Below are 23337 nucleotides of genomic sequence, written 5' to 3'. Positions count from 1 at the left end.
TAAAACCCTCTTAAGCTTCACTCCCCTATATCTGTGATACCTACTGCAAGAAACCTTCATCCTCCACATACAACACCCGTTCTGCCAGTTACATTCTGTTAAAGATCCCCAAAGCACATACATTCCTGGGCCGCTCCTCTTTTCAGTTCGCTGCAGCTAGCGACTGGGACGAGCTGCAAAAAAACACTCAAACTGGACAGTTTTATATCCATCTCTACATTCAGACTCAATCATGGACACTCTTAATTACACTTGTTGCTGCTTCGCGTGATGTGTTGTCTCTACCTATTTGCACTTTGTTAGGCACAGACAACACAATGTTTGTACCATGTTTGTGCTGCTACCATGTGCTGCTGCCATGTTGTTTCTACCGTGTTGTTGTCATGTTGTGTTGCTACCATGCTGTGTTATGTGTTGCTCCCATGCGGCAGTGTTGTCTTAGGTCTCTATGTAGTGTTGTGGTGTCTCTCTTGTCATGATGTGTGTTTTGTCATACATTTTTATTTTTAATCCCAGCCCCCGTCCCCGCAGGAGGCCTTTTGCCTCTTGGCAGGCTGTCATTGTAAATACAAATGTGTTCTTAATTGACTTGCCTAGTTAAATAAACGTTTTTTAAAAAGTGTGAAAGTCAACTGGTGTCAATAAGAATGTGTAAAGGTATAAAAGAGGATATTTTCAAGAAGTGGGGATGTTATCTAGCTGTTTTCTTTCTAGAAGTGTTCTGTTCCCTCATGAACTCATTTACTCTTCAAGTTTACTGAACTTCCCACCTCCCCGTGCAGTACAGAAAAGCTGTTTTATAGGCAGTTCAAAGCCTTTGCACCTCCAGTCAAACAGAATGCCTTGTAAATATGAACATCAAATCCCCCTTCTTATGTACCCATATGTGTGCCATGTGTATAGGCTACAGTACAGAACACCAACCTACTGCTCCAACGTGTCGACCCACTATAGACTCTACGTCTGGCCATGCTGCCTGTCTGTAATGGCACTGGAACCCCAGGACTGTACAGAGCTGAGAGAGAAGAATGCAGAATGACATAGCTTCAAGTCAAACCCAGGTGAAGTAAATCCAGCCACAGACCTTTATAAACATTGCAGAACAGAGAGATGAGGGTTTAATATTACAATGACGACACCTACACTACAATCAAATACTGATCACAGAATGATACTGTACTTCAGCTTCTTGAACAATACAGTACGTCATTGTCTGCAGATGTCTTGAGTTTGATGTTTTATTTAGGAAAATGTAGAAATGACTCACGGAAATGCGATGTTCTAGGTTTACTTATATTTGTCTTAAAATTGGTTGTGAATAAAGACAATTCAGTTTAAATTATATTGCGTCCTTGAACACTGCTCCCCTAAAAACAAGATGAATATATACAACCAGAGGACATTTTGGAAAGCAAAAGTTGTAAGGCTTTGTTTCAGTGGGGTGACTGATTTATAATCAGTTGGTTTTCAGACAGATTAACCCCAGGTCACGAGAAAGGGGTTAAGGGTTAGAGTCCTCAATGTAATAAAGGTACTGGTGATAAGGCTGCTATGGCCAGGTGTAGTAGGAGGGTGGTGGTGGTATAGTTTGGAACAGGGTTGAGGTTTGTCATGAAAAGTGTTACATTATCTGTTGATTTTTGATGGTTGGGAGGTGGGGTATTTTGCCAATATCTCCCTCCATCCCCCCCATGTGCAAGCAGGATCCCCTGCCTGTTCCTAATTTATTGTCTTGTCGCTTACATTGTTTGTGTTCAAATCACCCAATTAGAAAATCGGCTCTATTGAAAACGTCTCTCTTACACACACACACACAAGTGCAGTAGGCCTACTGTAAATTATTACACATTTATTATATATTATAGCCTATCTATTATCTATAATTGTTTCTATATTTTCTATAATCTATTCTCAATTATTATTATTGTTGAAGACAAACTCAATCCCATCTAAGCCTAGCCTGCCTCCACCTCCCCCTTCGAGTCCCAAATTTGAATGCAACAGGCAATACCAGATGGTCTGTTGGCGTTGACTATGATGTCAAGCGTTTTCAGCTGTTGGCTGGACGTTGGAGGGAAGAGAGAGCGACTCTCTCGTGGAGAAAAATACTATTTTAAAATAAAGTCGTTTAGAGCTCGAGAGAACTAGATCCCCTTGGGTATCGATATACAGTCCACGTCAGGGAGAGGGAAGCGGTGGTGTGTAATGGAAAAGGGGTAAAGGGAGAGACATTTGGCTCGCTGTAGCTAACTTTTTACAGACGTGACTAGCTCGCCAACTGACAAACAGATTGTTAATACAATGCCATGGGATTTATGAATTAACATGATCAACCAAGAGCTGAAGTTCACGCAAGCTCATCCGTTGAGAGTGTAAATAACGCCCGACCGATTTAATTTTGGACACAGTTTTTGAAGAAGACGAGAACATGGCTGATTCCTTTTGAATAGCCGACTTTTGTTGTAAAAACAGTGAAGAGGGACTTTTTTTGTGCTCACTGTATGTGCATAGGAACCTGTTTTTCCACTGCTGCTTCGATGTTCTTTTGTTTTCCGTTGTTTTCGTGACTGACAATTCTCACGGAAACATAGTCGCTCGCAGTCGGTAAGTGTTCTTTTGTACAGCATAAATTAATTATTGTAAATTACAGCCCATTATCCTTCCACCGCAGACAATTCAATGTATCAACTTTAGGCTCCTTCAAACAGCAGGAGGAATATCCAATGTAACAGAATTCTCCTGTGAAATATAACAGTGTAGTTGGTTCCTGTAGAAGAGCTTCTTCTGTTACATTGTATATTTCCCCTGCTGTTTGAATAAGTCTGCTGTGGGATGCTCATAAACTTGTTTTAGTGACTGTACACCCTTCTTAAGGTAACAACGTGATTTTAATAATTAATTCCATAGAGTCGGTATAGGCTAAACTTGCATTTTTGTTTTATTCATTCAGTAATTTATCATATCCTTTTGATGTCACTCTCCAGTAAATTAATGTCAGGGCTCTGTCTCAAGATAATTTCAGTAGAACCTATTGGGCTATCAGACAGAAGATAACAATGTAAACAACTTGGGCAGTTAGCCTTTGTATGGAGAAAAGCCTGAAATTGATTGCTTGTTATCTTAACAACTGTTATCATGATCAGATGCGCATTCCTGATCTTATTGACCAGATAAGCATTGTTATGTATTTTCTCCTTGTTATAGTTACACCTTGGTCCCTCCGTGGCAGAGGAGTCACACAGCGTCTCTAGTTACACCCCCTCAATGCTCTCTCCCACATCCCCCAGCTTGCCCCCCCTCTACAAAAAAAAGCCAGTCGACTAGCTAGGGCCAGATGGCTTTGCCAACCACTCTGGGAAAATGCAGAGATGGGGCCCTTCCCAGCTCCGGAGAGAGAGAGAGGCAGATCAAAGAGAGGAGGAAAGAGCAGACGGTAAATGTTGGGGTGTGTTACTTAACTCCTAGTCCTTGAAGGCCTGTAGTGTACTGTGGATGAGCTGTTTTTCCACTCTTACCTTTTAATTAGCGCTGAAGCACTCATCATCACTCTCTGGGTCCCCCAACCAGCAGCCTTGGGCTTGACCTCAGGAGGGGCCTGTCTCAGCCTCAGCCACCAGGGATGTCCTAATTCCCCAATTCTGTCTGGCTAGAAAGAAGACCCCAGATGTTCTGAACTACTTTCATTTCCTGATTGTCTACTTTCACTCACCTCCACTGATTTGAGAGTACATAGGTGAGATGTATAGCGACTGGAAATCCATCCATGGTTTTCTCCAATAGCCATTTTCACACTGGCATTTTTATCCCAGGGTATTTCCATGGTGAACAGGTTGACAATATTTTCAACCTGCATGGCGTCAGCCCTGCTTAAGGACCAGGATTGAAACAGGGTCAGAATGGAGAGGTAAGAGGAGAGACACACTTGTCTGGCCTTATTGTAGCCCTGACTTAGTGAAGGCTATGTTATTCATAATAGTCATTGGTCAGTCAGGCCTTATTGTGGAAACTCTTCTACTGGTGGTGTCCATGTGAAGTAAAAAAGTCCTCTACTCTACTGTCTTTACTGACTGTCCACTCCACACCCCCATTATAGACCATCAGCTGTGGTAGCAGAGGTCAACCCTGCCGAGGCTCGTTTGTTCCGGCCAACAACATGAACAGTCAGAGAGTTGAAAGGTCTCAACGTTAGCTTAGCGTCTCTTCATCTGTAGGAGGATTGAGGAGGAGTGAGGGGGCGGGGAGAGGTGGTGTTTAAATAAGACTGCTGTTGCAAAGCCTGGGAAAGTGGTATACCATCAGTGAGGGGGTTGGAGAGTGCAGCATCCGAGGCACGCTCCCTGTCCTGTTGATCTGTAACGCAGTTGGATATCCTGGCCCTTTTTGCATGGTTGGCAGTTTTTATATAGATATATGTTGTACTTTTACCCCTTTTTCGCCACAATATCCAATTGGTAGTTACAGTCTTGTCTTATCGCTGCAACTCCCCTACGGACTCTGGGAGAGGCGAAGGTCGAGAGCCATGCGTCACTACAGACCCGAACCCGGGTCTGTAGTGACACCTCAAGCACTGTGATGCAGTGCCTTGAACCGCTGCTCCACTCGGTAGGACCTGCTGAGTTGGCAGTTTTGAGATAATGTAGAACTGAAAGTTTGTTGAAGTTGAACTTTCCATGGTCTGACAAGCCTGTTTGGTGTTCTCAGCATCAGGCTATTTCAGGCCTGTGATTGATAGATCCTCTAACTTTTTGTTTCTTATCATGTACAGGGACCTCTCTTCATAGACGTGTTCTGGGTCTGGATATCCGCATTGTAAAATTGGTTACGGTAAAACTGGAAGTAATGACTGCACAGAGCAGACGTCCTTGAATAAGCAGACAAGGGCAGTCTCTCACATGATAATGTTTACCACCAGATGCATTTAATTGATTATAATGCCAAGTAACATTCTAAACTGTGTCTCAAGAATCCCAACACTCTCTACTCCTCAATCCGTCTCACTGTCTAGTTTCTTTGTGTCACAGACCTTCAAGTAGCTAGGTCACTGGACAAGAGCTCAGAAAAACAAGGCTAGCTCTGTTTGGAAGCGCAGGCCTTCATAGTACAGTAATATCCTGTCACTGTGCAATGACTTGATCCATGTTTCCATCCTCTGAACCCTTGACTAAAACCCAGATTAGCATTCCTACTCTGGCTGGCCACATGTCTCTGTCTCCTGCTGTTCTACCTCAGTACCTCAGAAGTGTCTGGGATTACCCCTAATTCCTGGTTTAACCCCTCCGCTTGCTCCTTTCACTTTAACCCCTTGCAATTCAGAGAGGGGACACAGTAGTACTGTTATGTGGATTTCAGCTACTTTATCGGCTTGAGTTCTGATAGAGAAAAGCCTCAGTGATACAGTATTTAAGCTAGCAGTCGAGGCTGCAGTGTTCTTGTATGTTATCACACTATATGAAGTGTTGACTACCAGTCACAGTAGGGGAGAGTGGGGTATTTTTAGCAATTTTTTACATTCAGCATCAATGGAAATATATAGTCATCAATATAGTAATCAATGGAAACATAGTGTTCTGGTCAAACTTTATTTGGAGAGTCCGGGTTGTCTATCTGTAGATGGTCATTCTATCAACAAACTCTCTGTTGATAAGAAACTGATTGCTAAGGTTATGGTTAGGTTTAGAATAAGGGTTAGGGCTAGGGTAAGGGTTAAGTTTAGGGTCAGGTTAGGGCTAGGTTTAGGGTTAGTAGATAGTTGAAATGTTACTGATAGTCTGTAGAGTATCTACAGATGGACTATCCAAATAAAGTGTTACCAGTATTCTTTCTAACAAAGATATCTACATATATTACAGGATGTTGTGTATACCTGGAAATAATCACAAGTCATGTAAACGTAACAGTTTTGAAAACATAGCTTGTCTCTTGGCACAACTCACTCCGGGATTGGGGTAAGTTAAGCCACCTACACATTTCTTTACTGAATGAAATATTACCGCTACCTTTTTTAAAACCATGTCTGTCTTTATTTCCCAAACACAATTCAACAAAATCACAATTGCTTTTTTGTCTTTAAATAATTTTAAGCATCTTTTAACACAGGCTTAACACCTAACAAACACTTAGTACTTTTTAAAACACTTTTAACGTAGGCCCAGGCCCTGTTGTTACATCATACCAGCGATAATGCCTTGCATTATGCCTGGGAAGAAAACGCTTCAATTTGCCATTAGCTCAACCATTGGCTCAACTTACCCCAAGGCAACCATTTTGACTATATTAGCCCACACAGCTACAAGGGTGCCTTTTCATGCTAGGTTATTAAGGACCTCATATTGAAGCTGTATAGATAGAACAATCTTTAAATGATTCACTTTGGTTTAGATACAAGCATCATGAAACCTCTATAAATTAATTTGAGTTGGTGAAAATTGTTTTTTTGGACCTAACTTGCTCCACTTTTTTCATGGCTTTTTTCATGGCTTTTCCTTCAAAGACTCCATGAAATGATGACCTCTTCCTAAATATGTGGTCAAATTATGAATTTTGTGTATGATTTCCTAGAAACAAGGGCTGCTCAACTCTCCCCTACAATGTGTTTGTCCTAATCGAAAATAATTTTAGCAGCAGCATAGTCGTCTAATACAACGTACTTATCAAATACTGAATGAGTTACAGTCCTGATTTTCATCATATCCCATGGTTGTGAGGCATGGCTCTACAAGCCAAGGCAATCTTTTTTTTTTTTTTTTTACCTTTACTTAACTAGGCAACTAGAACAAATGCTTATTTTCAATGATGGCCTAGGAACAGGGGGTTAACTGCCTTGTTCAGGGGCAGAACGACAGCTCGTTGATTCGATCTTGCAACCTTCCGGTTACTAGTCCAACGCTCTAACCACTAGGCTACCTGCCTCCCCAGCCAAGGCAAGCCAAAGCCTGGTTTAGGCAATATACTGCCCTGGAGTAGCCTATACTCTACTGTACTTGACTGTGTTGGTCCTGCACTGGCAGAGTGTATTTATACACTTGACCACACTAGGATCTCCCACAAACGAGCCTCTACAGTTAAGAAAGCCTGGAAATAGAGTCTATGTTGAACCTTGTTGGCAGGAGGAGATGCTTGTTGTGGGTTAGGCCGGGAGATGGACAGAGTCTCGTCCTGTAGCGTTAGCCTAGGAGATGCGGTGGAGAAGTATTTGGGTTTGGAAGAGACCTGTTGTCTCATTAACCCAGCCGTGTACCTAAAAGAGGGGTAGCGCTGGTTTTTAGAGTTCCACTCACACCCATTCATAGACTCAAAGTATTGGGTGATGTTGTTTTCTTTTGTCTAAGAGGATGCCAGAGAAACTTTGTAGTGTACACAAAGGAGGGGTTATGGGAGATATTTTAGGACGGTGAGAGACCATAAGGAGGTACAATTATACCCTGGCACCAGACAAACAGACGTTGGGTGGAATAAAAGAGCAGTTCTGCACTGCTGTAAATGACAGAGCTGACCTGGAAGTGGCAGAGACCAGAGATACAGAGACGCTGTGTGGGATAGTGAACCCTTCAAGGCCCATCACTCCTCCCCACTCCACGCTACAGTAGATAGTCTAGCTGTTACCGCAAGTAATATGTACACTGAGTGTACAAAACATAAGGAACACCTGCTCTTTTCATGAGATAGACTGTCCAGGTGAATCAAGGTGAAAGCTATGATCCTTATTGATGTTGCCTGTCAAATCCACTTCAATCAGTGTAGATGAAGGGGAGGAAACAGGTTAAAGAAGGATTTTTAAGCCTTGAGACAATTGAGACATGGATTGTGTATGTGTGTCATTCAGAGGGTGAATGGGCAAGACAAAATATTTAAGTGCCTTTGAGCGGGGTGTGGTAGTATGTGCCAGGCGCACTGGTTTGAGTGTGTCAAGAACCGAAACGCTGCTGGTTTTTTCATGCTCAACAGTTTCCCATGTGAATCAAGAATGGTCCACCACCCAAAGGACATCCAGCCAATTTGACACAACTGTGGAAGGTATTGGAGTCAACATAGGCCAGCATCCCTGTGGAACACTTTTGACACCTTGTAGAGTCCATGCCCCAACAAATTGAGGCTGTTCTGAGAGCAAAAGGAGTTGCAACTCAGTATCATTTTGATTAAACTCTCAACTCAGATACATTTATACAAGGACCATTCAACTGTTACTTACAGATAGTAGCTTAACTTAGCAGGCTAACATTTACAGTGTCGTTAGATTTGAACATTACCTCAGCAGAATGTTGTGGACTTGTCCAGACCCTTGACAGCTAAAGAGATGAGTTCCACGAATATATGCAATATTTGAGATGAGCTATTACAGTTTAACATTCAAACCTGGGTCTCCCGAGTGGCACAGTGGTCTGAATCTGGGTTCGAGTCCAGGCTCTGTCACAGCCGGCCGTGACCTGGAGACCCATGGGGCGACACACAATTGGCCCAGCGTCGTCCGGGTTAAGGGAGGGTTTGGCTGGTAGGGATGTTCTTGTCCCATCGTGCACTAGCGACTCCTGTGGCGGGGCGGGCGCAGTGCCTGCTGACACGGTCGCCAGGTGCACGTGTTTCCTCCGACGCATTGGTACGGCTGGCTTCCGGGTTAAGTGGGCATGGTGTCAAGAAGCAGTGTGGCTTGGTTGGGTTGTGTTTCGGAGGACGCACGGCTCTCGACCTTCACCTCTCCCGAGTCCATACGGGAGTTGCCGCGACGAGACAAGACTGTAACTACCAATTGGATACGATGAAAAAGGGGCACATTTTTTTTTACCGTAAAAACATTCAAACCTGACTGACCTCAACATTTAGGTGAATATTTTCCACTTGCTGTGGCTAGACATCCACTCAGTGGTTTTTGTGTTCATAGTGACTCCCTCGTACTCCATCTAATCTGGCCTTGTAATGACTCTCTATATCATTATGTCTTAAATCCTTTCTAGTCTCGTGGCTATAAACTGTGTGACGTGTAGACCTAATTCTTATGTTGGATGTTTGCTCTCACAAAGACCCCACATCACCCTTTTACTTTAATGATAAGTACACTACATTTACTATCCAAATAATCAGATATTGTTATTATAGCCTATTCCACTTGTAGGCTATTTAACAACTGATTGGAAATATAATGGAGGTGGAGGGAATATCTGGCTCTGAACTACATTCACATTGCCAGTCTGTAGAAAAATGCTTCCCAGTTTGTATAAACATGGAATTCTTGATGCGCATGGGTGGGGATAATTAGAATGTGTGGATTGGAGCTTGTATATTTTGTGGGTGTGTGTGTATGTGTGTGCGCGCGTGCCTGTGCCTTGAATCTCCAAGTCTGTCTGGGTGTTAGTGGGAGTTGTGTTGGAACGTGCGTGGAAGTAGGGGTGTGCCTACTTGTGTGTCCGCTTATATCATACACACGTGACTCTGCCTCTCGAAAAGGCCTCTCATTGTTTCTCTGTTACTCCACTTACTGTACGCTTTTTCCCTTTTTTATAAGGAGCTCTCTACAATCAGAGTTGAAAGGCCTTCATTGTCCGGACTTTTCTCAAAGGCAAGCGTGGAGTGGAAGGGCTTGATGGAGAATAGGAACTCTCTCTGAGCCTGTTAAACTATTTGAATATTTAAAGGGCTATACAGTATGTTAGACTGTGTTAGACCATGTGTTAAACAGTGGGTTTCCTGGGAACTCATTCAGACATAATATAAAAGATGTGTACACCATCGGAGACAGTTTTCACAGGTACTGGCTTGTCTGGCAAGTGAAGAAATGTATAGGCTACATAGGAGTCTGAAAGTAGATACATTTTAATTATATGTAGTTCTGTTCTTGTTTATTCATGTTCTGTATTAGGTCATGTTTTATGTTTTTGTTTGAACCACAGGAAGAGTAGCTGCTGCTTTCGCAACAGCTAATGGGGATCCTAATAAAATACCAAATGGTTTGGGGGGTTGGATAGTGATGTATGATATTTTATGATGACTTTACAGAGGTTTGTTATTTTGTAACATCTGCACATGTTTGAAAGGTCAGTGTGTATGGTCTTAGAGTGCATGTCAGTGTTAGGCCTTGTTGTAAACTTACTGCCCCTCAAATCACTTTCTATACATTCTCACTCTGTAATTACTACTTTCTGAAGGGTTTACAGCCTACATTCTCTCGCTCTCTCGCTCTCGCGCTCTCGCTCTTTGGAGAGCACTGTAGGGTCCAGAAAACAGTGGGGACATTCATGGGGAGAGCTCTCGGCCAAGCCTGGCTGAATGGAGGCATGTAGGAAGGGGTGCCACGGTGCCAAAATCACTGCAAGGCTCCCCTCTGCCTCATTTACTCTTGAGGAACAAAGTGTTGTTTGAGAGGGGCTGGTCAGAGATTTAGAGAGAAGAGAGAGACCGAGACAGTCTGAGAGAGAATGATGGCGAGCTCTGGCTTTATCACCAACTTCAGAAAAAACAAGTCTGAATGCGAGGATGTGAAAGGAGGTCTTTAGGACTAGTAGGTCATTCATTCCATTCTCGTTTCATGTTCAGATGAATAATTTCCTTCCTTAGTCAGCGTGGATGAGTAAAGGTTATCATAGATCTGTGGTTTACCATAGGGGTCAACTCATGATACATTTTTGGGGGGAGAAAATTCACTTAATAACTTGTAACCTTGGTATTTATGTTTCTCCTCAATACAACATAGTGTCCATTCTTTGCCTTATAAGAGATAAAAGCGAAGCTGTTTGTGGCTGTCTCTCAGTAGACCACTGTCAAACACTGTCAGATCTCATGTGGAGTGCATCTCCTTTTCTCCTTGTTTTGGAGATGGAATGATGAACTAGTCTTGTCCCTTCATTTCCTGTCAAATGAGCTCCCGACTGGAACAGCCTGATTAAAAAGCGGGATTTTCATGTTTTCTTTCTCTGCTCAAAACAGCCATTCACTTGTCAGGACTGCCTCTAGCATTCCTCAAGAACGACAAGATCAATTTAGCCACGACAAGGTCTATTTTGTGCAGCAATTTGACTTTATAAGAACAAAATGGAAGAGGTCTTGGTGCATCATAGATCAACATGTCTTTCATTACTGGATTTGATTTGATTATAAATAATTAGTGACCAGGTTTCAACATGAAAGTAAAGGTTCAGACAGGTCAGTGAGAGGGGTTATTCAAATTCAGGAGGATTTGTTAATCTACCCAGCGAGTGTATTTTACCTATTTGACCACAAGTTGTGTTCAAGTTGCGAGCCAGAGAGCATTCTCTCATTGTTTCTGCCACTAGGCTGTGAATGTTGATATCAAAGCGTGTCTCAGACATTAGAGCATGAGTGAGTGCATTTGGATCCATGAATGAAAGGCCCATATAAACACAATCATTATTATCAGTTCCGAGATCATTTTGAACATGTGGAGTGTTTTATTTGAATTGTTTAGAGCTGATAACTGACAAAAACAAATGCAGCTGAACCCATGGTCAACGTGTTGTTATAGCCAAGGCATTCAAAACACTATCACAGAACTACTATGAGTCTACTACTACTACTACGAGTCTGTTATGTTGTGATACTATTGGAGCTATACCCTATAACCTATTGGATCCACGTTTCTAAACAGCTTCTATCCCCTGGCCAACAACTACTGCTCTCCCTCTCCCACAGACTATCCACACTTGACTTTATGTCCATCCACAGGTCTTTACCCACTCAGACACAACCTACGCTGCTGCTAAAGTGATTATTGATTACATTTATTTCTCCATTACGCTGCTTGCTGCCCATTGATTATTGATTGCCAATAACATTATTTATCCTGCTACTGGTCACAATTACTCCTGTTTACATGTATATACAGTATTACCATTAGTATATTATAGAGGAAAAAAGGTGCTATCTAGAACCTAAAAGGGTTCTTCGGCTGTCCCTGTAGTAGAACCCTTTAAAGAACCCGTTCCACAGAGAGTTATAAGTCGAACCCAAAAGAGTTATCTCTTTTGTCGAAGAACCCTTTTGGAACCCTTTTTTCTTAGTGTATCATAAGTTTTTATATATTCCTGCTACTAGTCACTTTTCAGCCCTTTTTACATGTATATCCTCCTACCAGTTAGGGCTGGGCGATTTATCGAATGAATGAATTAATATTTTAGAGGAGTATTCCAAATGCCTTTATGGTAAGAATTTAGTTATATATATTTATAATTTTTAAATAAGTAAAAAAGCGTTTATGTCCGCTTGTTCTCTATTTAGGCTTGTTTCCTTCGCCCCTTCTGCTGTGACTGTGCACCTTCCCATTTACACACACACACACACACACACACACACACACACACACACACACACACACACACACACACACACACACACACCCCAAGCCCCTGCCAACAACAAAGATGAGCGATCACTTCTTCCTCTCTGACAAGCGGTCATATGGACACTGAAAGACATTGAAACATTATTTTACTGTAATAGAGGAGGAGTTAACCTTTCTAACGATGCCCTTTTTATGTCTCAACTCCTGAAATTACGCACCGAGCAGACTTCTAAAACAGGAGTATCAATGAACATTGATTCTGGAAAAGGAATGCTCAGTTTATCACCTAGCGCTAGCAGCATTTTAGCCAAAGACTAGCATTTTAGTCTGTGTTTTATACATGTGCTATAAGCATAAAACACAATTATCTAAGTAATTGTCAACTCGTTCTCCTGAGAAATAAGGTAGGCCACTTGATTTCAGCATCTGAAAAAGGTGGACAGGCATGCTGTTCAAACAGTTGGAGACACACAGAAGGGTGAAATATAAAGATTAGCTGGCTACTCACTAGCAGGGGGCTTGTGTTTGAGAGATTGTTTATGAGTCCTGTGTTATTTTTCTATAGTGTCTGCTACCAGAAGTTAGTCATTATTAGTGGATGTGCATTGTGCGTGGGTCTGGTTACATTTGTAACAAAAATAACATTTTCATAGACAGACTTGAAAGCCAGATCAGGGATTATTGGTTGTGGCCTAGGTATAATTTCACAAGCCCTAAATTCATGAGATTATTGCTGACTGTTTGAAATTCAGTGAATTTGACCTTTAATTGTACAACAAGACTTATTTAGAGAAAAATTCAATTAAATTAAGACTGAAATAAGTGCGCTTCAGTCAAAATATTGTAAACATTTAAAAGTGTCTTTGGCCCTACTATCAGTCACTTTTTATGTATAAACCCACCTCAACCACTCCAGTAACCCTGCACATTGAATAAGGTACTGGCACTGACCTGTATATACTTGCATTCTCGTGTTTCTTTAACTCACATTGTAGTTCTTGTGTGGTTTTTATTTGAATTGTAATGTTTTATTCTATTTTCTATTATTCTATATATTATTATTATTATCACTGCATTGTTGGGAAAGAGCTCTCAAGGTAATCATTTCACTGTACTGTTTTACGGTGAATAAACTTTGAAACGTGAAACTAGATTTAACTAGTCAGATAATCAGTGTTGGTGTTGATGCTCCAGCCTCCAAATCCAACTCTGCTCTTCCTGCTCTGCTTCCTTCCCTCAGGGAAGGGTCACCTCCAAAACAGCCCTGCCACTGATCTCCACTTCCTCTTCTGGGCCACAGCTTCCTGCCAATGAGAGAGCAGAGGGGGAAGTGGGGTTAGGGGTCAGAGGTTTGAGGTTAAAGTTTCCGGCCTTGTGGCTGGAGGGTCAGGAAACCCAATAACCTAGTGTGGAAACATATGCATGTATCTATGTTATTTGTTCTTATAGTTCGCTTTAGGAGGCAGCCATGGTCAGGACAATATTCCAACCATGTCAACAAGTGTGCATGACTCCACGCATGTTTCTCTTAGGCAACCACAGTTGGTACAAGATGGACGCCATGAAGTGTGTTGCTCCCATCATGTCCAGACTGTTCTCCAGTCTCCACTGCCAGTCTTTGGGCAGGACACGGTGGGCACGGTTTTTGGCATTAGTGGTCATGGAGGATTATGTTTATAGCTGCAGCTGTAAAAGGGGGGTAGCTGTAAACCCACGGGCATCATTCCCAGTCAAGGGGAGACCATGGCACATGGCACAGTCACACATACCCCCCCTGTGCCAACCTGTGCCCCAAAACAGATGGCCTCTAATGTTGAATTCTCAGCTGCCCCCTGCCTTAAAGCCAGAGCACCTTGGAATCCCTGACCTTTCTCACACCCCAGCAACGCCCTCAGTGGTTAATTAAACACACCCAATTAGCTATGTGGGGAACCCGGGCATGGTCTTGTCTGTCTCTCAGCTGTTGTGGCTTGAGCTAACCCCGTCCCACCCTCTGTCCCTCCCTTCCTGGTGTTTGTCAGACAACATTCTAAAGTAATTTGTTCCAAGGTTATTTTATACCAACATGCTCAGTCATCTATACGTGTGACTGTGAGGCTTACCGCTAAAACATTTGCTTTTTGTTTATCTCTGTATACTTTTTTAAAAACTAGGCAAGTCAGTTAAGAACAAATTCTTATTTACAATGACAGCCTACCCCGGCCAACCCCTAACGACGCTGGGCCAATTGTGCACCGCCCTATGGGACTCCAAATCACGGCCGGTTGTGATACAGCCTGGAATCAAACCAGGGTCTATAGTGACGTCTCTAGCACTGAGATGCAGTGCCTCGGGAGCCCGTTGTCATGACAACACCGAGAAATGTTATATTGTAATGAGGTCATTCAATATATACTTCATCAAAATGTATCGAAGAGAGTATTTCTCAACTTCTACTTCTGCGCCTTGGCCCCCAAGAGCTCCAAGACTAGACATGGAGCCACGTCACTTCCTCCTTATTTTGTGAGAATGGGTGACAATATCAGCATTCCGGACAGTTACCAGCTAGACCCCATCTACTCCCTTCATCCTTCAACCACCCACATGCTCAATGGCAAACACACACACACATGTACGTACACACACACGTACGTACACACACACGTACACACACACACACGTACACACACACACACACACACCGCCTCCTTTCCCTTGGTTGCCTCCATCTCTATGTTGTATGCCCCGCTCTCCCAGCATGCTTTGCTGTGTGTGCCAGTAGAGGTCACGGCTGGGGTCTTAGAGCCTTTGTGCCGCCCCATAATGGCTCCATTATCCCTGAGAGGCATGGACTCCAGGCCTCTCACACTGGCCACCATTGTGACTCACACAGGGACAATTTGGGGACAGACACACGGACGTGGGAAAGAGTTGGTGTGTGTGTGAATACGAACGTGTGAGGGAATTTGTGTGTGTGAGTGTGTGTATGGTCAGATGCACAAGTCGTTTGTCTTGATGGATTACCCACAACAATCACTTTTTGTGACCAGTTATCTCAGTCTCCCCTTGCGTTTAAAACCGTCTCCTACTGTATTCCTTGTTTTGGTCCAGCTGAGAACAGCTTTCCACGTGTTTGATTTGAGTTGAGTGGAGTCTAGTGGTTAGAGCGTTGGGCCAGTAACCAAAAGGTTGCTAGTTTGAATCCACAACCCGACTAGGTGAAACATCTGTCAATATGCCCTTGAGCAAGGCACTTAACCCTAATTGCTCCAGGGTCGCAGTCAATAATGGCTGGTCCCTTGCCGTGACCCCACTCCCTGAGGGTGTTTTGACATTTTTGGACTATAATCAGATATGGAGATGAAAATCTTTCATAGTTTGCAAAAGTTCTATCTTTTGACTTGTGCACAATCAGTGGATGTTTGTTTCGGCTGTATAGTACCATTTCATGGTATAGCATTTAAACCTGGACTAGGGCAGGTTTAAGGTAATGCCACGAAATCTATACGTATCGCCATAACTGAACATGATGAAAGAGAAGTCCATAATAGCCTCAAGATGAAATGCCCTCATGCTTCACAATATGGGCGATACTGCACAGCACATTATTTGCTGAACATATTCTCTGTATCATATTTCTGTCTCACTCTAAAGCGTTCATAATACTGTCCACACCCTCTCAGGAGTGCCACAGACACAGCAGACCAGTGGGACTGTGGAACTCTCAGCTGGCCAGATCATTTGTCTTTCCTTTTCCTCTGGCCTTTAGAAAACAAGTGAGACAGAACAGATAGGACTATCTGGCAGAGACCGAGAGGCAGACACGTGAATGCAGCAAGAACACTCCCTCCAGCTCTGGAAAAAGAGAAGGGACAAGAGAGCTGGGACCTCATTCTTTCCATGTCAAGTCATGGCCAGGTCATAATGTATAGCCATGTGTCTCAGAGACAGAGGGAGAAGGAAGGAGGAGTTTAAAAGTAGAAGGAACATTTGGGAGAATAGAGGGAGTGAGATGGTGACACAGAAGACAGATGAGGGGAAAGAGGGGGGAGACTGAGAAGAGAGAGAGCAGATGAGGAGAGCAGGCAGCCAGCTGCGTGACTGTTTTTTGTCCTGAGCCTGAGAACGTGAGTTTGCTGTAATCGGATCGGAACTGGGGTGAGATCATAAAGAAGGCCAGGCAGCAGCCCCAGAGAGAGCGGCCCACCCTGAGCCATGAGACCCTACACCTCCTCCCCAATCCCCCGCAACAGGCAGACTGAGAGGGGGGTTGGGGCTGCCTGATTAACCCCTCACTAGCACCACTCGATGTCTGTAGCCCCACTTTTAATTAAGTAATTTACTTTCACCCAGACATTTTTACTACATAGCCTAGTTTAAATGTATGACACTGACACCTCAAGCCCAATTTAGGAGAGTTGTAGATAAACAATGTAAACAACGTCGACCCCATTAAACTTGAGTGGGTATTTGGTGCTGATATGATATCAGTGCTGAATATGCTCACAGAAAATGGGTCAAGTGTATGCTAAATTGGATGGTGTTAAATAGATGCCAAACTTGAGTGGACACTGGACATCTGCTGCTATGTAGATTAGAATTGTCATAATTACATGCAGTAGATCAGACAAACACACAGCAATGCCGGTACTCTGCAAAAAGCTATTCTATAAGATGTGCCGATAGTCATTACTGATGTATTTAATTTGGTACTTTTGGGGGGGGGGGGTTCAGCAAGGTACTAAAGGAAGTCCCTGGAGTATTTGGCTGTTCATGTTTATGTGATTCAACCAGACTGTAGTCATGGCAACATGGTGTATGTGTGGTGGTATACAGTACTGTGTGTTATCATGGGAGGCTAGCAGAGTGTCTGGCAGGCCCCAAATGCATAGTCACCAGGGAGAAGTCACAGTTGGCCGGCAGATTTCACACTTCTCCTGAAGCCTCGAAGAACAGCGGTCTGAAGTGGGGGTGAGGAGAAGGGGGGTTCTGGAGTGCTCCACATGCAACATGTTAAACTTTTGAGTCGTTCAGCATGAATGGAGTCCCGCTGCAACTAACCACTATAATCTCTGTTTTGTGGGTAAGGTCTTCTAAGGCGGTATTTGTAGGTTTGCAAAGTTACGTTGAGAGGTCTGCTCTGTTCTCTTTGCCGTTTCTCTTTCTCTAGTCCTAACAAAGAAGTAGCGGTCACTTTAACGCATTGTGATGCTCTGTGATGATCTACACTACATGGCCAAAAGTATATGGACACCTGCTTGTCGAACATCTCATTCCAAAATCATGGCCATTTGTATGGAGTTGGTCCCCCCTTTGCTGCTATAACAGCCTCCACTCTTCTGAGAAGGCTTTCCACTAGATGTTGGAACACTGCTGCGGGGACTTGCTTCCATTCAGCCACAAGAGCATTAGTGAGGTTGAGCACTGATGTTGGGGGATTAGGCCTGGCTCACAGCCGGCATTCCAATTCATCCCAAAGGTGTTCTTCCGCACTGATCTTGATACCTGTGTGGACATCACCTTGTGCCCAGGGGCATTGTCATTCTGAAACAGGAAAGGGCCTTCCCCAAACTGTTGCCACAAATTTGGAAGCACGGAATCATCTTGAATATCATTGTATGCTGTAGCATTAAGATTTCCCTTCACTGGAACTAAGGGGCCTAGCCCGAACCATGAACCACAATCCCAGACCATTATTCCTCCTCCACCAAACTTTACAGTTGGCATTATGCATTGGGACAGGTAGCGTTCTCCTGGCATCCACCAAACCCAGATTCGTCCGTCGGATTGCAAGATGGTGAAGCGTGATTCATCACTCCAGAAAACGCATTTCTATGCTCCAGAGTCCAATGGCGGAAAGCTTTACACCACTCCAGCAGACGCATGGTGATCTTAGGCTTGTGTGTAGCTGCTTGGCCATGGAAACCCATTCCATGAAGCTCCCGACAAACAGTTATTGTGCTGACTTTGCTTCCAGGAGCAGTTTGGAACTCGGTAGTGAGTGTTGCAACCGAGGACAGAAGATTTTTACGCGCTACGTTCTTCAGGACTTGGTGGTCCTTTTCTGTAAGCTTGTGTGGCCTACCACTTCACAGCTGAGCTGTTGTTGCTCCTAGATGTCTCCACTTCACAATAACAGCACTTACAGTTGACCAGGGCAGCTCTATCAGGGCAGAAATTTGACGAACTGACTTGTTGGAAAGGTGGCATCCTATGACGTTGCCACGTTGAAAGTCACTGAGGTCTTCAGTAAGGACATTCTACTGCTAATGTTTGTCTATGGAGATTGTGTGGCTGTGTGCTTGATTTTATACACCTGTCAGCAACGGGTGTGTCTGAAATAGCCGAATCCACTAATTTGAAGGTGTGCCCACATACTTTTGTGTATATATAGTGTATGATTTAATCCGAATTTTCTCTTTCATTTTACAGGCACACAAGCTGTTCTGATGGACTCCAGATAACAGCACCACTCCTCATCCTCCAGTCCCAACCTTTAACCCCCACCTCCTCCTTGTCTCCTTGGTGGTCTGGTTGGTCTGTTGGAGCCCCAGGATGACAGACCCTAATGGGTCTGTGGGAGAGGGCTTGGCCGAGGTGGATGCCTGCAGCCTGGAGATCGAGAGGCAGTATGAGGTCATCCCTACCGTCATCTGCTCCATGTGCTGCCTGTTCGGCATCATCTACTGCTTCTTCGGTAAGGTCACCACGGCGTCAAGGCATACCTCAATAACGTCACGTCAACGAGTACACTTAAACTTCAATAACACGGTCTGCATCCCACATGGCACACTATTCCCTATATATTGCACAACTTTTGACAAAGGACTCTGATCGAAAGTAGTGCACTATGTAGGGAATAGGGTGCCATATGGGACAGAACCAAAATGACAGAGCATGGGAATGTGTAATCAGACGTATCATATGTCTGTTAATGTGTTATATAGAAAATGTACAACCAAACATCATGTCCCTAGGTTACCTTATACCAATGTTCCCCAAGGTACACTAGAAAATGACATGATGTGGGCTGCATGATACAGGGAACATGTACTTTCTATCCAGACATACTGTGTCATGTGTCTATTGTTCTGTATGTTTCGGTAAAGTCTTTAATACAGTCCCGCACTGACAACATTGCTAATCATGCATCACCTCCACATGTCATCATTCCTCAAGGCAAAACCCCCCATTTTGTCTTTCAAATTGGTACGTAACTGATTAGAGAGAAATGAAAGACATCTGGCCATTTGGTACCTAATGACAGCATTTCCCAGACTAATGTGATGGTGTAGTGTGTGTTAATCACACTGAGCAATCCCTCACACCCAGATGAGAACCATTACCCAGAGAGAGAGGGCTCCACCCTCAGCCAAGCAGCCGCCACAATCTATGGGTGGGCGTCATTTTTCTCACCAAATCCCCCATCATCACCCCAATTAGCCTCAACACCACCACCTCTCTTATTAGTTTTAATTGTAGGGTCATTTATACGGAATTACATTGCTTACAGTTGATATTCTCTCATTTATACAGTTGGATAGTTGTTGCTGTGTCCTAGCCTCAGCAATTGAACTTTAACTTAATGTCCTAATTTATCACCTGCATATTTCCTTACCGTTAGTTAGATTTCTCAAGCTGTTTAATCTTTCCCATTGAAGTGAATTAAAACCTTTAACTGCAGTGGGCTAATTCTTGGTCACACAGAGTGTTTCTTGGTAGTCTTAAACAAATCTACTTTGAAACAAAAGTATACACCTCACACACATGGTTATGGGGTGGCAGGTAGCCTAGTGATTAGAGCGTTGAGCCAGTAACCATCGACTCCTCGAGCTGATAAGGTAAAAATCTGTCGTTCTGCCCCTGAACAAGGCAGTTAACCCACTGTTCCCCGGTAGGCCATCATTGTAAATAAGAATTTGTTCTTAACTGACTTGCCTAGTTTTAAAAAATGGGCTTAAAAAAGAAGAAACCTGTACCATGTCAGATATAGAGCTGAAGTGTATTACATTTTAAGTTTGCATCCCAATATTACACTTTATATACATCACAGAAGACTGAAATATAAAAAAAATAGTTTTTTTCTTCCACCTCTATTCACCTCTCTACCCTTCTCCTCTCTCCCTCACTATTCTCTCTCCACTCTCTCCTTTCCTCTCACAGGCTACCGCTGCTTCAAAGCTGTCATGTTCCTGTCGGGCCTGATGTTTGGCTCAGTCATCATCTTTCTGCTGTGCCACAAGGAGCGGGTGCTGGACACCCAACTGAGCGTGGAGGCCTCGGCGGGTATTGGCCTGGGCATCGGCCTGCTGTGTGGCCTGGTCACCATGCTGGTGCGCTCCGTGGGCCTCTTCATGACAGGCCTCCTTCTGGGCCTGCTGCTCGCCCTCGCCGCCCTTCTGGTCACCCACCAGTTCTACACCCCCACCACCGTCTGGGTGCCCCTGGGGGCACTGCTGGGCACGGGCATGCTGTTCGCCGTGCTCACCCTGCAGTGGCAGAAGCTCTTCACCGTATTGTCTACGTCCGTGTTCGGGGCAGCCATCATGACGGTGTGCGCCGACTACTTTGTGGAGATGCTGGCGCTTGCCAGCCACGTGTACGAGTGCCTGAGACTTTCGCCACCGCCGCCGCTCTGCTGGTACAGCTGGGTGATCCTGGGAATCTGGCCGACACTCAGCTTTATGGGGGTGCTGGTGCAGTGGAAGCTGACGGCTGAAGGCTTTTCACACACTGAGGGTAAGCATCATAGAATTCCATATAGAAGCTGATTTATAGGATCTCTGTGGAAAGAATGAGAGGTAGAGGACACCTTTTGTAGAGTATGATGCATCTGTTTATCTCAATATGGAGTATGGGTTCTATTAACTGCTACAAGGGTTTCATGGTTTTAGAGAACATTCTTATGACATTTAAAATAAAACAGGGTTTATATTACATTTTGGGTGAATAAGAATTTCTCATGTGCTCTGCCAAATTACTAAGAAATTACTGTGAGTTAACACGTCCCTCTCTTTCTCCCTCTCTTGCTCTCTCCTGTCTCTCTCTACCTCTCCCTTTCCCTCTCTCTTTCTCCTCTCAGTCATCATCAGCAGGAGGCAGAAGCGGGTCCAGTTGATGCGGATCAGGCAGAAAGATGCCAAGAAGCGGCAGCAGAGCGGTGGACAAGAGGGCACTTACCGTCGCAAGCCTACCCCCATCAAACGCTACGCAGGAGACCTGCTGGCACCGGTCAGTCCCACACACACACATAGAAACACACACACACACACATAGAAACACACAGCATATGTTTTACTATCCTTGTGTGGACCTAAAATGTATTTCCATTCAAAGTCCTATTTTCCCTAACCCTAAACTTAATTAACCCTAACCTTAACGCCCTAACTTTAACCCTAAGCCTAAACATGATCCTTAACCCCTCACCCTTATTATAAACCTTATTCTAACCCTAATTCTAACCCTAACTCCTAAGCCTAAAATAGCCTTTGTCTTCGTGGGGACCTGAGAAATGTTCCTTGATTTACTATGCTTGTGGGATACACACACACACACACACACACACACACACACACACACACACACACACACACACACACACACACACACACACACACACTACTATTGTATTTTAATTCCAATGTGTAGAACCCATTCCTAGGTTGATTCTGATTATGTTCCCTCTCTCCTCCCCCTCTCTCCTGTATTCCTTCTCTCAGAGTTACCTGCAGAGTCTGAGGGACAGACAGATGGGCACAGGCAACTCGCTCAGCAGCCTGGGCACTGCCAACCACACCATGATTGACTTTGACTACGAGACTGGCTCCACCGTGCCCCTCACCGCCACTACACCAGTCATCAGGGTCTGATGCACTGAGGGACAAGCAGGAGACCAACCACTTGTTTCTTGTCCCTCCTCCACAGTCCTCCTCCCCTACAGACTGCTATTTTAGGGCCTCGGCTCTTATTTAGGCAATGTTCGAGTCTATTGAATAGTGAATCTACCTTCCATTGAGCTGGAATAGGGCCTTGAATGCTGTCCAAGTGAAGATCAATGCACTAATAGTTCCTAGCACAACTCCAGTGTAACTCAGCCTATCATTGTTGGACGTTTGGAATGGCCGACTTGAGAGTGATGGAATGGTTCCTCTGTCTGTGAGCTGTTCCCTGAGAGCTGTTGGGAGGGACGTTTGGCCTCCTGTTTGTGCTGTAACCACTCTGTGTCAATAGACTGTGCCTGTGTGGCCTCTCCCTGTGTTGTCTGCTCTGAGCGTGGGAGGTCCATGTGAAAAGTTGGAAGGCCACTGAAGAGGGAGGGAGGGAGGGAGGGAGGGAGGGAGGGAGGGAGCATAAATAATCTCATCTGACTTCTTAGGTCATATACTTTTTTTGGTGCCATTATGATTGATTGATTATATATGGGAAAAATCACTTGACTGATGAAAACAGACTATTTTTGCTGTTCAGGAACCAATAATGGGGATGGAAATGGCTATGAATAGCACGAGAGCTACCTCCTCGAGTAATATCAACTTTTACAATTGGAGTTATCTGTGATTTAATGACTTGAAAGTAACCAGTGGCATGTAACTTCTGGTCACCTGACTTCCTCAAAGAATAGGAGAGCAGCTGTTGTTGAGGATGCACTGTGACTGGACAAAGAAGAGGACAAGTCAAGACACATTTCTCTGATCTGTGTTTGTTGTCTGTGCGAGTGTGTGTGCGTTTGTAATGTTATGGTGTGTGTTGATGTTTACTTGTCCCTTTTTGTAAGTAACTGCCTGTATAGTTGGGTGTAGAGGATTCAGGTCCAGAGAGATACACGGCAGCCATTTTGTGCCTAAATACATTGAAGATTATTACATTGGCAACTGTTACAAGTGAAATGTAAGTTTTTTTTTCATAGGAATTACAGTGCCTTTTTCAGAGGTAGCAATACTGCAATACTATATATACAATGTTTCAAACCACACTCATTATGTCATTTATTTTGGAGCAGTAGCTTGTTTCATGACAACTTATGGGCAGTTTTACCTGTGCAGTACCTGTATTCAGTAATTTATATGATTAAT

General features: G+C 43.9%; 1 protein-coding gene across 1 annotated transcript; it reads left to right on the top strand.

Moving 5' to 3' along the window:
- The first annotated feature begins 2077 nt into the window (after positions 1-2077).
- On the top strand, positions 2078-22573 carry LOC120025612 (transmembrane protein 198-like). Its single transcript, XM_038970163.1, has 5 exons — positions 2078-2604; positions 18698-18962; positions 20429-21004; positions 21348-21496; positions 21985-22573. Exons 2-5 carry the CDS (start codon positions 18821-18823, stop codon positions 22132-22134), a joined length of 1017 nt encoding a protein of 338 aa, XP_038826091.1. The 5' UTR covers positions 2078-2604; positions 18698-18820; the 3' UTR covers positions 22135-22573.
- The last annotated feature ends 764 nt before the right edge of the window (positions 22574-23337 follow it).

This window comes from Salvelinus namaycush, chromosome 2, assembly GCF_016432855.1.
Source record: "Salvelinus namaycush isolate Seneca chromosome 2, SaNama_1.0, whole genome shotgun sequence".
Classification (NCBI taxonomy): domain Eukaryota; kingdom Metazoa; phylum Chordata; class Actinopteri; order Salmoniformes; family Salmonidae; genus Salvelinus; species Salvelinus namaycush.
This window is presented reverse-complemented; position numbering and strand designations above follow the sequence as displayed.

What these genes read in the sequence shown, in the direction of transcription:
- LOC120025612 (XM_038970163.1), top strand. Translation starts at nt 18,821, where the DNA reads ATGACAGACCCTAATGGGTCTGTGGGAGAGGGCTTGGCCGAGGTGGAT. An exon ending in CATCATCTACTGCTTCTTCG is followed by an intron (nt 18,963 to 20,428) that starts GTAAGGTCACCA and finishes TTCCTCTCACAG; the next exon opens with GCTACCGCTGCTTCAAAGCT. An exon ending in AGGCTTTTCACACACTGAGG is followed by an intron (nt 21,005 to 21,347) that starts GTAAGCATCATA and finishes TTCTCCTCTCAG; the next exon opens with TCATCATCAGCAGGAGGCAG.